Source organism: Hyperolius riggenbachi, chromosome 9, assembly GCF_040937935.1.
Source record: "Hyperolius riggenbachi isolate aHypRig1 chromosome 9, aHypRig1.pri, whole genome shotgun sequence".
NCBI classification, from domain to species: domain Eukaryota; kingdom Metazoa; phylum Chordata; class Amphibia; order Anura; family Hyperoliidae; genus Hyperolius; species Hyperolius riggenbachi.
The window spans coordinates 132,194,831-132,209,203 of record NC_090654.1 but is presented as its reverse complement, the minus strand read 5'-3'; the positions used below and the strand labels follow the sequence as shown (position 1 = coordinate 132,209,203).

At 42.0% G+C, this 14,373-nt stretch overlaps 1 protein-coding gene across 2 annotated transcripts in view; it reads right to left on the bottom strand.

The window, feature by feature from the left end:
* Positions 1–14,051, bottom strand: part of LOC137531739 (SLAM family member 5-like) — an 83,300-nt gene extending 69,249 nt beyond the window's left edge. For both annotated transcript variants that reach the window (XM_068251706.1, XM_068251707.1), the window contains exons 1-2: positions 14,008–14,051; positions 1,907–2,227 (exon numbers count right to left, since the gene is read on the bottom strand). In XM_068251706.1, the coding sequence (XP_068107807.1) occupies positions 1,907–2,227; positions 14,008–14,023 (337 nt within the window). In that variant the 5' untranslated portion in view covers positions 14,024–14,051. The remainder of the gene's footprint in view (positions 1–1,906; positions 2,228–14,007) is intronic.
* Between the last annotated feature and the right edge of the window lie 322 nt (positions 14,052–14,373).

Sequence of the window (14,373 nt, the reverse complement as noted above, 5' to 3'; positions counted from 1 at the left end):
CTCTCAGTGAATACTTTGGGATGTCTTCTTTCCAAAATGGGGTCATTTGGGGGGTATTTATACTATCCTGGAATTCTAGCCCCTCATGAAACATGACAGGGGGTCAGAAAAGTCAGAGATGCTTGAAAATGGGAAAATTCACTTTTTGCACCATAGTTTGTAAACGCTATAACTTTTACCCAAACCAATAAATATACACTGAATGGTTTTTTTTTTTATCAAAAACATGTTTGTCCACATTTTTCGCGCTGCATGTATACAGAAATTTTACTTTATTTGAAAATTGTCAGCACAGAAAGTTAAAAAAATCATTTTTTTGCCAAAATTCATGTCTTTTTTGATGAATATAATAAAAAGTAAAAATCGCAGGAGCAATCAAATAGCACCAAAAGAAAGCTTTATTAGTGACAAGAAAAGGAGCCAAAATTCATTTAGGTGGTAGGTTGTATGAGCGAGCAATAAACCGTGAAAGCTGCAGTGGTCTGAGTGGAAAAAAAGTGCCTGGTCCTTAAGGGTTAGAAAGACTGTAGTCCTCAAGTGGTTAATCTACAGCATCGTGTCTGTTTTGGCTGTGCTGGTCCACCACCACCTCCCTAACATTTTTAACGATTTTAGCGAATTTTATCCTTTTGGCGCCTCTGTACATTTCTACAATATTGGAATTATGCGAGACATGCTGTGCATTACCGGATGACGTGGGTTTTTACAGTTGCAATGAAACATACTTTCATATATACTATATTATTATTATATGCTTGCATTGTAGGTACAACACACAATGCAACATTTTCCTCTGTTGCAATTCTGCAAGTCTTAGGGCCCGTTTCCACTAGTGCGGTGCGGAATCGCCGCATATCACCGTTGACAAAATCGCGTGTGGAATGTGTGGAAACGGAACCGAAGCAGTGGAACGGAAACTGAGTGCTGATAAACTGGTGTTCAGATCAGTTTTCACAGATCCGTTTGCCACTCTCACACAAGTGTGAACCGGGCCTTAGGAAAATCCTTGGAGTTTTAGGAGCTGTTTTTTCCATGTTCAGCAGTCTCTCTTTTACATGTGCAGATGCAGAAAACCATCTGCAGAATCCCAACTATTCTGTGCAGCTCCCTCTTCCAACCATGTACCATGTCCCTCCAATGTACTCACCACTATGTGAAGCAGCCCAGCCATGTACAGACTTTCTATTCTATTTTAAGCTGTCTGTCCCTCTATATGCATCAGTGCCAAAAGCCATGGCTTATATGGCCTTTGCAGAAATCAATCACACTATCCCTTTTATCTTTTGTGAACTAGGGAGCTGTCTTGATTTTAAATGGAAATATGTAAGAAAAATATGAGAAGCCAGCGGATCTGCTCACTGTGAAACAGGTCAAGCTAATCACAATATAAGCAGTTTTTTGTGGCTTAAAGAGAACCAGAGATAAAATAGTTAAAAGCTTTTATACATACCTGGGGCTTCCTCCAGCCCCATAAGCCTGGATTGCTCCCACGCCGCCGTCCTCCGCTGCCTGGATCAGCCGGTACCGGTCCCGTCATTTCCGCCAGTCGGCGGCAGCACGCGGCCAATTGTCCGCATCACAGGGGCTCCCTCCATACCCGTACGCGTGTGGCTCCATACTGCGCAGCTGCATGCGTACGGGTATGGAGGGAGCCCCTGTTCATGCGGATAATTGGCCGCGTCCGCCGGAAGTGACGGGACCCGGTAGCGGCGATAGAGGAAGCGGAGGATGGCGGCGTGCGAGCGATCCAGGCTTATGGGGCTGGAGGAAGCCCCAGGTATGTATAAAAGCTTTGTTCATTTTTCAGTATCCTCGTCTCTGGTTCCCTTTAAGTATGATTTGGGTTTGCTCCAGGGCATCTGCATCTCACAGGGAACTTGCAGTTCAGTACATAACAATAACTTACTATATACTGCAAGAAAATATATCTGTGTGCATTTGTCTCCTCCATCACTCTGTATATCTGCTGTGTATTTTCCTTGGTCTTTGATGATCAGATTGGTAATTTGTAGGGATCCATTCGATATGGCATTAAGCCGTCCTTTATAGTTCTTCTCATCTCGAATATCAATAGGTTTATCTGAAAATGTCGTAGCAAAATGATGAGAGGAATTAGTCATCCAGCTGATGTCTATGATGCGAGTGTGATTCACAGGTAGAACAATATTGCCTCCTTCCACACCAGATACATTTCTTTGTTGTCCACAGGATGCTGCACCCGACACACCTAATACACAATAACAAATGGATGACATAAGAAAAAGAGGTCTGTACAGTTTTAATAGCAGCAAAACCACTAGAATGGCCTCAATTCACTAAGCATTACCACATTCGGTAATGCAGAAAACAGATGATTTTACTGGACACCTTCCCAAATTCCGATTCACTAAACCTATCACCACACAGAAAATAGAAATGACGAACTAGTGAGGTAAATTACCAATTTGTGCGGTAAAAAACCTCAAGAAATTGCAATTGACAAAGATTTACCCATTTGATAATTCACACAAAAGTGTTCGGTATTTTTCTCCAGCCCTTAGCAGAGGACAACTCACTCTCTCCATGCTCTCTCCATGCATTAACATTGACAGACAGCCAATGGGGAGAGCTAGGCAGCCAATGGGTAGAGCTACACAGCCCTGCTTCTCAATTTGATTTGGTCTGATACTCTGGGAGGTGGGACATCACTCTCACAGTGTAAGGGAAGGAGACATTTTTGAGTCTTTTCTGCATTGCTCCCTCAACACCTTCAAGCAAGCCCTTTGGCAGGGTCTATTCCACCCGTAGTGTGTCCTTCATGATCTTGCAACCCCAGCTATCACACCCTTCCCATGGACTAGATCAGACTTGAATTGCTGGATCTCTGTGAAATCACATGATCATGCATCTTATACCCTGTTTGCATGGACAACCTTGTGCTATGTAACATAACTGTTTGCTACCTCTCTATTTGCCACCCCTAGTTTACATTGTATGTATCCCTATTTATTGTCCAGTGCTGCGTAATATGTTGGCGCATTATAAATACAATAAATAATAATTATCCCTTTAGATGTGCATATTTGTATTCTGGCATACAGAAGAGCTCCCTCTGGTGGCTGCAGCACATCTAAAGTGATGACAGGATGCATTGCACAGAAAACTCATGCACACAGCGTCCTGCTTCACCGCTGACCGGCTCCACAGCTGGTAAGTGAGACTTACAAAGCAGGGCATAGTGAATTGAAGCATGTTTGTTCTGTAAATTACTGAACTTCTACGGCATGCAAGTAAATCGAAGTGATTTGGAAAAAAAGTGTAAGATATTGAATGCAGTATTTGACCGACCAAAATTATTTTATTGAACTGCCCTTAGTGAATTGAGGCCAATGACATCTCTTATGTTCTACCTCATTAAAATGAGCTCAAAAAGGAAATCACACGGAGCAGATGTCAAGTGAGAACCAAGAGACACATGGGGCAGATGACAACAGGTGAGTGTGACACGTCACCCGCCAATATTGTCGTATTATGCTACATGTGTTTATATTTGAGAACAGAAGCGCCAGAAGAATAAAAACAGTATTTAAAAGTTTTAAAAATTGCGTAGGAGGCAGTGGTGGACTTACCTCCCCCAAGCAGGCGCAACAACTGTGTATTCAAAGGCAAATACAGGAAGGAGCACACAACAGCAGTATGTCTAGGTAGCACTTGGCGCCTCAAGTGCTACCTAGACATACTGCTGTTGTGTGCTCCTTCCTGTATTTGCCTGATGAAGCGGGCTTGACCTGCGAGACGCGTTGCGATGTACCTTTGGAGTATACCAAAAAATATTCCCCTTTTTTGAATACACAGTTGTTGTGCCTGCTTGAGGGAGGTAAGTCCACCACTGCCTCCTACGCAATTTTTAAAACTTTTAAATACTGTTTTTATTCTTCGGGCGCCTCTGTTCTCAAATATAAACACGTCTTATATCCACTCTTGGTGGAGGGGGATACCCCTTCTTGTTTTCTAGTCTACAGAGAGCGACTTCTTAATCCTGAGTGAGGACAGGCTAATCTCCTCACCTGCGTATACAGTGGTTGCCTGGAGGTAACCCTGGTTTGTGAGTACCTAATTTATACTCGTTCCATTATCCATTTGCCTATACATACTACACCATACCGGGCTCTCGGTTCGTCTCCTTTTTCGTATTATGCTACAGTTGCCTTACACATCTCATTCACTATGCTACAGTTGCCATACAGTGCAAATTCACTGTGAGCACAATAAATGTTTAAGATTTGTTGGTGTGTCCATACATGATACAATCTCGATTGTATGTACAATTGGTAAAATAAAATTATCGATTTCACATTCAAAATTGATGGCATTGCAGACACCACCCTTTGTTTTTAATTCGGAGCAAAGGGACCCTGGCTAGCTATTCCGAAAGGAAAGAAACGGTTATTTGCAACCCAGCTAACAAAGCAACAATTAAATAAGACAATGCGGTAGGGTGTCTCTTTCTTAGGACATGGAGATCTTAGGATAAATCAGAATAACCAGATACAAGGACAAAACTGGAACAATTAAATCGTTAGTTTATTATAAAACTACTAGACCTAAGGCCCGTTTAAAAACGTGCGCTAGTCTTTGGCCGTGACCCCCGCCCTGCCTCTCTCCCCTACACGGAGCGCACATTGTGCACACACACACCACACGTGCACACTCGGTGCCCCGCGTGCACACGCCGGCCCACACACCATGCGCACACGTCTGCCCATTGGCCCTGTCCTCCTCCTGTCCCAACGGCCACCCGCGTGCTACACATGTGCAGTAGCGCAAAAACACGGACACAGGGACAAGAGAGGACGCAGGGACAGTGGGGTTTTATAGGATAGGATACACAAAAAATATACATTACCTAGCAAATTAATATATCTGCGCGCTTGAACGGATTGGTTGGATAGAATGAGGCAAAGATGAAAAATTAATAGAATGTCTGATAGAAATTCAAAATACCATGGTTAAGCTGAATGATTTGAAAGTCCAAGCAGCAATTAAAAGTCTTCGTCTGGAGAAGTCCAAGATGGTGTTTGGCCAGTGGCGGGCTGGCCTGTTGATGATGGAATTTGACAACAGATGATAATATAATGCTCTTCTATATCAGTTATAGTTACGTCTTCAATTAAGAAAAATATTTTTTTCTTACTTTGCCTTTTTCTTAATATAAATTATGCTTCAGTGCCCAAGTCCAAGGATATTTCTATCACAGCTATATTTGCAGATTCATAGCCAGAATCTGTATTATTATTTAACCTCTTGAGGACCACAGGCTTACACCCCCCTAGTGGCCAGGACATTTTTTACAATTATGGCCACTGCAGCTTTAAGGCCTCACTGCAGGGCCGTACAACTCAGCACACAAGGGATCCCCCACCCCTTTTCTGCACACCAACAAAGCTTTCTGTTGGTGGGCTCTGATCCTTGCCGACATGTTTGCTTATTTTTTCGTGTATTTATTTGTTGTTGTTTTTTTAATAAATTTTACTATTTTTTTTTATTCCCATCCCTCCCTCCCCCGCCAGCCAATCACAGCAATCGGCTGTCATAGACTTCAGCCTATGACAGCCGATCACTCCTGTGCATATTAGGGGGACAGCTGTGTCACACGGCTGTCCCCAGTACTGCGCTGCTGTAGATCACAGCATTGTATAGTGTAAATAGACGGTGATCGGCGCTAGGAGACTGTTGACTGAGCTGAGGTCCGTCATTTAAGTGGAGATGCGCGCAATCTCCTGCAAAACCCCGCCTGAGAACTTCACTCCAATTGGCGTTGAGCGGTCTTAGGGCTCAATGTGGGCTTGATTGACAGCGCCGCTTCACTCAGGCACAGTAAGGATGACCTCGAGGTCTTCCTCTGCACCGTGTGGGGACCCCGGGCCAGCGGCTGGGGTCCCCACAGCGTAGGACAGAGCTGCATGGGGCTGGAGAAAGCCCCAGGTAAGTAAATCGGATTTCCTTTATCATTGTCTGATGATTCCTTTAAGCCCCTTACACACTTCTAGGACTTCTGGTTCACCATGAGCTTGCTGGGCAACCTGTACCTGTAATTTAAAAAGGATGTATATTGTTTTCTCATGATTGCATACTGCACTTGAAAATAATATGTTACAATAATCCACTGACAGCAGGAAGTAACAATGATGAATGAGTGATTCATACCACAGCTTTGTTCTACAGTGCTAGCATGATTCAGTCCCTCTCTGAATAAAGTTCAAAATAGCAGTCAAGTTACTCTTTCACTTCCCTTCCAAAAAAGAAAAAAACGTCCAAGCTAGATAACTTTTTTTTAAGCAGCAGCACTATTTGACCTGTTTGCTTCAATTCCAGTGTGCTATGGATGCCTTGGTCCATATACAATGTACCTTTTCTCCCAAGTTTTCTCCTAGGAGATCTTTTCACACCTTTCAATAAAAAGCCTTTTAACTAGTTTACATTCCAGGATGTAGATTCTACGTCCTGTTTAGTGCAGCTACAGGTTTCAGGATGTACGTCCTGCATTAAACACTGCTGCCCGCTGCCGCGCAGGCACATGCGCGTGCTTACACCAGTACATGCACCTGATTGAGCACACTCGTGCATGTGCTTGGGCACACTTGTGCACATGCACAAGCCTGTATTAAAAGTGAATGATTTCTGCTAGCAATAGCAACTATCATTCATAAAGTTAAGCAAAAAAAAAAAGTTTTAAAAGTAAAAAAAAAAATTAAATTAAAATGCCATGGTCGCAATAAAATAAAAAGTGTTCTTGTTTTTCTTATCCCCAATTAAGTTTTAACCCCAGCCTAGCCTATTAAACCATTGTTAACCCCTGCAATACCTATACCTGTTTATAGAATCTTGACTGATGACTGCCGCTTGAAGCGAACAGATGCAATTGCTAGGCTGAAAGTTTGGGGCCCCAGTGATCTACAGGTGTATCACTCGGCGATGCATCTTTACGGCAGTATGGCCTCCCAAACTGTCACCATAGCGAACGCATCTGATCGCTATAGACGCACAGGCTGGGAATAACTGTCTGCCACATGCTCAGATTTTAATAAAATATGGCATATGGGGTACCCGTCTTTCCCCGAAAATAAGACAATGTCTTATATTAATTTTTGCTCTAAAAGTTGTGCTAGGGCTTATTTTCAGGGGATGTCTTATATTTCTATTAGGAAGTGTCTCTCAGCAGAACATTTCCTGTTCCTTTGTACTGTGATGTTCATGGATTTGAAAGTATGCTACTGTACTGATCAGGCACCTGACCTGTCTTCCCTGCACACAGCTGATAACCTTTCTGTGTGCTGGGATGACAGGATCAGTGCCCGATTGGCACTGCACCACTGTGTCCCCACTTACTGGCTGCCTCTTCCTCCTCTTTAACTTCCGCTAGGGCTTATTTTCGGGGTAGGGCTTATATTTCAAGCATGCTCAAAATTCAGCTAGGGCTTATTTTCAGGGTAGGTCTTATTTTCAGGGAAAGAGGGTATAATTTTACCTGCTAAGGGCAAAATAATTAATTTTTATGTGTTTTATAACTGTTGGATGAGTCATGTGAAAATTAGGAAGGGTGAAGAAGGAATAAATGTGTATTTTCTGCATTTATCGGTCGTCCTATTTTTCCTCATAAAATAACTATTAAATAGTTCAGGAAAAAAAAAATCACCCAAAGAAAGCATATATATATATATATATATATATATATATATATATATATATATATATATATATATATATATATATATATATATATATACCGTATTTTTCAGACCTTAAGACGCACTTTTTTTCCTCGCAAACCGACCATGCAAAGGTGTCCCCACTAGTATCAACCACCACCATACGGCTGTCCTCTTCTATCTCTCTAGTTGCCTCCGTCCTTAGCCGCACTAAATTGTGCCCCATTCATGTAATCCATTAATGCGAAGCAGCTGCCGATCCGAGCCACAAACCAATGCCCACTAGTATCAACCATCACCATACCGATGTCCTCAAGTTGTGCTCCATTCATGTAATCCATTCTTGTGCGGCAGGTGCCGATCCGAGCCACAAACCGACGCCCACTAGTATCAACCACCACCATACCGATGTCCTCTAAACCTCCATACTGAGCTACTCTTAATTGTGCTCCATTCATGTAATCCATTCATGCGCGGCAGCTGCCGCTCAAAGCAGTGTACACTGGTGCATGCCGCGGCTTCCCCTTCGCCTCCAGACAGAGCGGCCAAACAGGCAGGGTGCTCCAGCTAGCCCTGCTAATCACCGCCGCTCTGATTGTTATCAGGACCCGTTGGTCTTGGAGGCGGGACTATGACTCCGTCATTCAGGCTGCAGGGGGCCCCATGGGGGGAAAAGTTTCTTTTCCCTGTCCTGACTCCGGAGAGACTGACAACTAAGGGCACCGAGAGAAAAAAACTTTCTGCTCTCTTCATAATTGTTCTGATGACTGCATCTGCTCAGTTGCTGATAAGAAATCAAACAAAGTTTTACAGACAAAGATTTTTAGACAGTCCCTATTCAGTGTGCAGAAGGCTCTTGTGTACAGCGCCCAGTGCCCAACCTTTATACCCTTCCCCAAGTGCTCAGTACTGTAGTAATGCTGGAGAAGTCTGAAGAGCCAGTTTTGCGTCAGCAGAGGAGGATAGAGTGAGTGTAATAAGCTGAGGCTGGGAGCACAAGTCTGTTGGTTTTATGTATGTGTTTTCTGCACACCATGGGCTTCATTCACTAAACAGTGATAACTCATATCATGGCCATTTTAACGCACAATTTCACGTTTGTGTGCGATTGCGAATTATCGCGCGCAATCAAGAATTATCATTTGCAAACACGAAGTGTGAAAATTTGTGATTGCGCGCAATAATTCGCAATTGTGCACAAACGCGAACATGCACGCAAAAATGGCGGTGAAATGAGTTATCACGGTTTAGTGAATCAAGCCCCGTGTGTGTCTGTATGTGTGAAAACATGCACATTTTGTCACAGAAGCTAATGTAATTGATAGAGAAAATGCCTGCAGTGCTTCACAGCTGTCTGCTTTTCTCTGCATGGGGAAAACACATTCAAGTGTGTACTAGCCAATTAAATAACATCGGTTTTCAGTTTACCGGTGCAGAAAGCGAGGGGGTTCAGGGAGGAGAGGTGGCCCCATCCAAACTTTCGCAGGGGACCCAGTGATTTCTAGTGGCACCCCTGCAAGAGGGACATAATAATTGGGGGGGAACATCCACAAGATGCCCCTGCACCATGGACACACCAAATTTAGTCTACCGTATATCACTAAGGTGGTATAAGTAATTAAAATGTTACTGCTGTATCAAAGCGACACAGATAAAGTGTAAAAAATATCAGGAACCTTCGGGGATTAAAACCGTGGAACGTGAACGTGAACTGGTTAAGCTACCAGCAAGCAATGAAATACTCAATATAATTATGACAGTACTTTTTCACCTACTGTTTGGTACTTTTTCAGTTGAAGATATTTTAAACAGAAGATGAAAAATGATATCCTAGGAGAAAACATAGGAGAAAAAGTGAATTGCATATGGCCATCTTATCTTCAAAATAACTTTTCGGCACTCTGCAGGTGAAAAAGTACTGTCAAAATTATTCTAGGATTAGTAAGGATTAGTATTTTCCTTTCTTGCTTGTGACTTAAAGCCAATGTGTACCGATTAAAAAAAAAAAGTCAGATACTCACCTAAGAAGAGGGAAGGCTTGGTCCTAATGAGACTTCCCTCTCCTCTCCCAGTGCCCGGTCCCGCTTACGACCCCCCTGTTGCAGTATTCGACCAGTTTGGTCAAATACTGCCACTTCGGAAGTCTTCGGGAGCACTCGGGCTCCCGAAGACGGGCCGCTCCATACTGTGCATGCTCGAGTGCCCACTATGACACACTCGCGCAGGTCTATGATGCACTCGCGCGTGCGCAGTATGGAGCGGCCCGTCTTTGGGAGCCCTCAGACTTCCGAAGTCCCCCGCGGCGGGGGATTTGAATGGAGGATCCACTGGGCACCGGGAGAGGAGAGGGAAGGCTCATTAGGACCGAGCCTTCCCTCTCCTTAGGTGAGTATCTGACTTTTTTTTTTGAATCGGTACACGTTGGCTTTTAGTCACAAGCAAGCAAGGAAAGTACTAATCCTTACTATCTGGCTTTTTTTTTTTTACTCGGTAACCATTCACTTTAAGGAGCATCTTATTAAAAAATGTTTAATTATCACCCATTAGAAAACTTATGAGAAAAAGTTATTTGAATGAGAACACTTCTCTTTTATATAATGTGTGTGTCCAAATACCAGGTAATGAAGGGATTTAACTCTGATCACAACCTAGATCATTTTTTTTTTATGCAAAATTGTATTACATTTTTTAGAAAACATAAATAGTACAAACCACACAAACAGTCCCAGCAGCTCACCCCACACCCAAATCCCAACTGCCCCCCACCACCCTAAAGGTTCAGTGTGTCCAACAAACAGCTAATCAGAAGTGAACAGGCATATTCAAATAGAAAGTAATGAGACCAACCTCTCAGAACCCACATTATCTCTCTTAGGGCTGGTGCACACCGAGCGGCTTTTTGGGCGTTTTCAGATCCGCTTGCGGCTGCGGATCTGCTTGGTCAATGTATCTCAATGGGGTGGTGCACACCAGAGCGGCAGGCGTTTTGAAGAAACGAAAAATGCCTGGGTGAGGCATTTTTTGGATTGCGGGTGCGTTTCTGCCTCAATGTTAAGTATAGGAAAAACGCAAACCGCTCTGAAAAACGGCACTTCAGAGCGGTTTGCCAGGCGTTTTTTGTTACAGTAGCTGTTCAGTAACAGCTTTACTGTAACAATACAGGAAATCTACTATACCAAAACCGCTAGACAAAACCGCAAAACGCTAGCTGAAACGCTACAGAAAAAGAAGAAAAAGCGTTTCAAAATCTGCTAGCATTTTGCGGATCTGCTAGCAGGTTTTGGTGTGCACCAGCCGTTAGAGGGAGGTTCATTTTATAGAGTTTATTAAAAAAAAGTGCAGAGACTCCTTTGAACACCTTGGCTTTTACGTGATAGCTTGTTAGTGATGGCATTCAGTTGCAAAACCTAGGTAGGCTTTACATTTTGAAGTAAATATGAGATTGTCACACAAAATACAGCAATATTGTTGTAAATTTTGCATGATGTTACAATTCTTGCAATGAAAAAGAAAAAGCATATATTATAACAAAGGATTTACTGTTTGAAATTGTTTTCCATTCCTCCTTTAAGTGTATCTTTTATGTATAGCATGAAAAAAAATGTTGTTTTACACAAAGAAAAAAAAATGAATGCATTTTTTTATAAGACTAAAACACATGTATATAGGTTTGTGCACTTTAGAATGATATGTGCTTATTGATGTTTTATTTCTATATATGTATTGTATACTTACAGTGTGAAATTCCTTGCGGGCACAGCACTGGATGAAGTGGGCCAACCCTACCCTAGATCATTTTTGGAGGTAAGTGCATAACTTCCCTTGTAATATATTATAAACTATTAGGGCACTTCCAATAGCTGCTCATCATACCGTATATGCTTCCAAGTGCCATTATTTTGTTTGGCAGTTTTTGTTTTTTAAACTGAGGTTTACATTGGTAATTTTGTGACGATCTGAAGTTGGTTGCACTAAAATATACTATTAAAAAAGCGAACCTCATTTACTAATCTTAAAATGCCACAAAGAAAAAACACATTTCCAAAAATCATCACAACGCAACACTATCCATAATATAAATTCCTAAACAATAATTAGGTTTTTTTTTGTATTGTTTTTAATTATATTTATTTATGTGAGGACACATCCCTAACCTCTTGAAGACCACAGTGTTAAATCCCCCTAAAGACCTGGTCATTTTTTTTTTAAATAGGCCACTGCAGTTTTAAGGCCAAGCTGCAGGGCCGCACAACACAGCACACAAGTGATCCCCCCCTTTTCTGCCCACCAACAGAGCCCTAGTGTTTATTTTTTTTATAAATATTTATGTCTTTATTTTTTTATTATTTTTTACTATTTTTTTCTCAAACCCCTCCCTCCCACTAGCCAGCCAATACTGGCAATAAGTTGTGATAGGCTTCTGCCTATGAGAGCCGATCGCTCTCTAGTGGCCCAGGGGGGCTGTGCCCAGTACAGCGCTGCTGCAGATCGCAGTGCTGTACAAGGTAATTAGATGGCGGTTTCGCTGTCTAACAGTCTACAGAGCGGCGATCGTCACTTGGAGATTGAAGGTGGAGCTCAGCTCTGCCTACCAACAGGAGATGCGCTCACAGCCTGCACGCGATCTCCTGCACTGCGAGCCCCAAGGACCTTACGCTGATTGGCGTTAGGCAGTCCTGGGGCTGCCAACGTGGTCACGCCCTTCGGCGTGACGCGGTCGGCAAGCAGTTAATAAAGCTATTTTGTGGATTGAAAGATTGATTGGTAGAGTTGTATATTATATTATATATATATATATATATATATATATATATATATATATATATATATATATATATATATATATAACATAATTTTTCTTTTGATTTGTGGTCTATTAAAACACATATACAGAACCCACATTTTACTGCACGGACTCATTGGGCCTGATTCACAAAGCGGTGATAACTCAGTTATCACGCCTAAAAGACTTTAGGCGTGATAACCTTTGCACTGCTGAGTTAGCACCGATTTGTGCTCTTTATCGCGCGCAAAGTCCCGTGCGCAAAGTTTTACGCGCACAATCGCGTAATTCCGCGCGCAGCGCCCATAGGGTTTAATGGGCGCATCGCGCGCACTGCACTTTGCGCGCGGGAATTTCGCGCGAGTTTCATTTTATCACGCCTAAACTGAGTTTAGGCGTGATAAAGGGCTTTTCAAACACTTTGCACCGCTTTGTGAATCAGGCCCATAGTGAACTTGTTGCACCTTTTTCAAGGTGGACGAGATATGAGATATATTTTAAATGTTTGCTATTATTATGTAAATGTATTGATATAAACAAATTGTTACATTATAACATATGAGTGATGCTACTGAGAACCCTTTTTTATTTGGCTTACCACGTAAAATAACAGGTGAGTAAGCTGATAACGGATACAATGTTTGTGTCTGCTCATACATTATCTGCTTGCTTGGCCATTATATATTAATGGGCATTAAGGTTTGCCTTTACGTACATAAACTTTTACTTGCGTAAAATAACATGCACATCTATGTGTTACCGTAATGCTGCTTTGTGAATCAACCACATTCCCCCTTATTTGGTTTTAACAGCACTGATTGATCAGCATTTGGAAAGAATTTTTAGCACTTTACAGAGTACATACTCTTGTCACTAACTCTCCCTTGGAGGAGCTTACAATCTAATCCCTACCATAGTCCTACAGAACATCCATCATAGTCTAGGGTCAATTTGGGGGAAGCCAATTAAAGTATCTGTATGTTTTTGGGATGTAAGAGGAAACCAGAGTGTGCAGAGGAAACCCATGCAGACACGGGTAGAACATACAAACTCCATGCAGATAGTGCCCTGGTTTAGATTAGAACCAGGTACCCAGCGCTGAAAGATAAGAGTTCTATCTACTACGCCACCATGCTGCCCATATGCAATTAACCTTTTCTCCTTAGTTTTCTCCTAGGAATTATTATTTCATCTTCTCTTTAAAATAACTTTTTTTCCTAAGTTTTCTCCTAGGTGATATATTCAGACCTCATCAATAAAAAGCCTTTTAAGCCACCAGCAAGCAACAACAAAAAACAAAAAAGAAAACACAAAATAAAAAAAAAACCTTCATAATTATTTTGACCGTACCTTTTGGCCTACTTTGTGGTTCATTTTTGTCAATTGCAGCGTGCACCGCTAAAATGTTATTTTAAACAGAGAAATTAAAATTATCATCTAGTTGAAATCATAGGAAAAAAAAGTGAAATGAATAAGGGCCTACATGTCACATCACATCATATTACATAACAAGAATTGGTATATAATATCACTCACCTGTCTGAAGGTACATGTATAATAGACCATAATATAAGATGCTGCCCATGTTGTTTTGCACTTCAAATGAGCACTGTGTGAAGATCATACAGACTTGTTCCTCTACTTCCACATCTCTCTTGTAACCATTAGAAAACACACAGTAATAACTTGTGGCCACCACCACCTCCTTCCTGTCTACTTCAGTCTGGAGACAGTGAAGCAGCAACCTTTGAATAAAGCGTTGAGCTCTTTTGAATATATACTGTTTGTGCAAGGTCTCTGCCTTACTAGATAAAATCAAAGTCTACTGACTTATTTTGTTGTTTTACCTCCTGTTTTTAGGTGCATAATTCAGTTATTCAGAACAGCTCATCATCTGTTAGC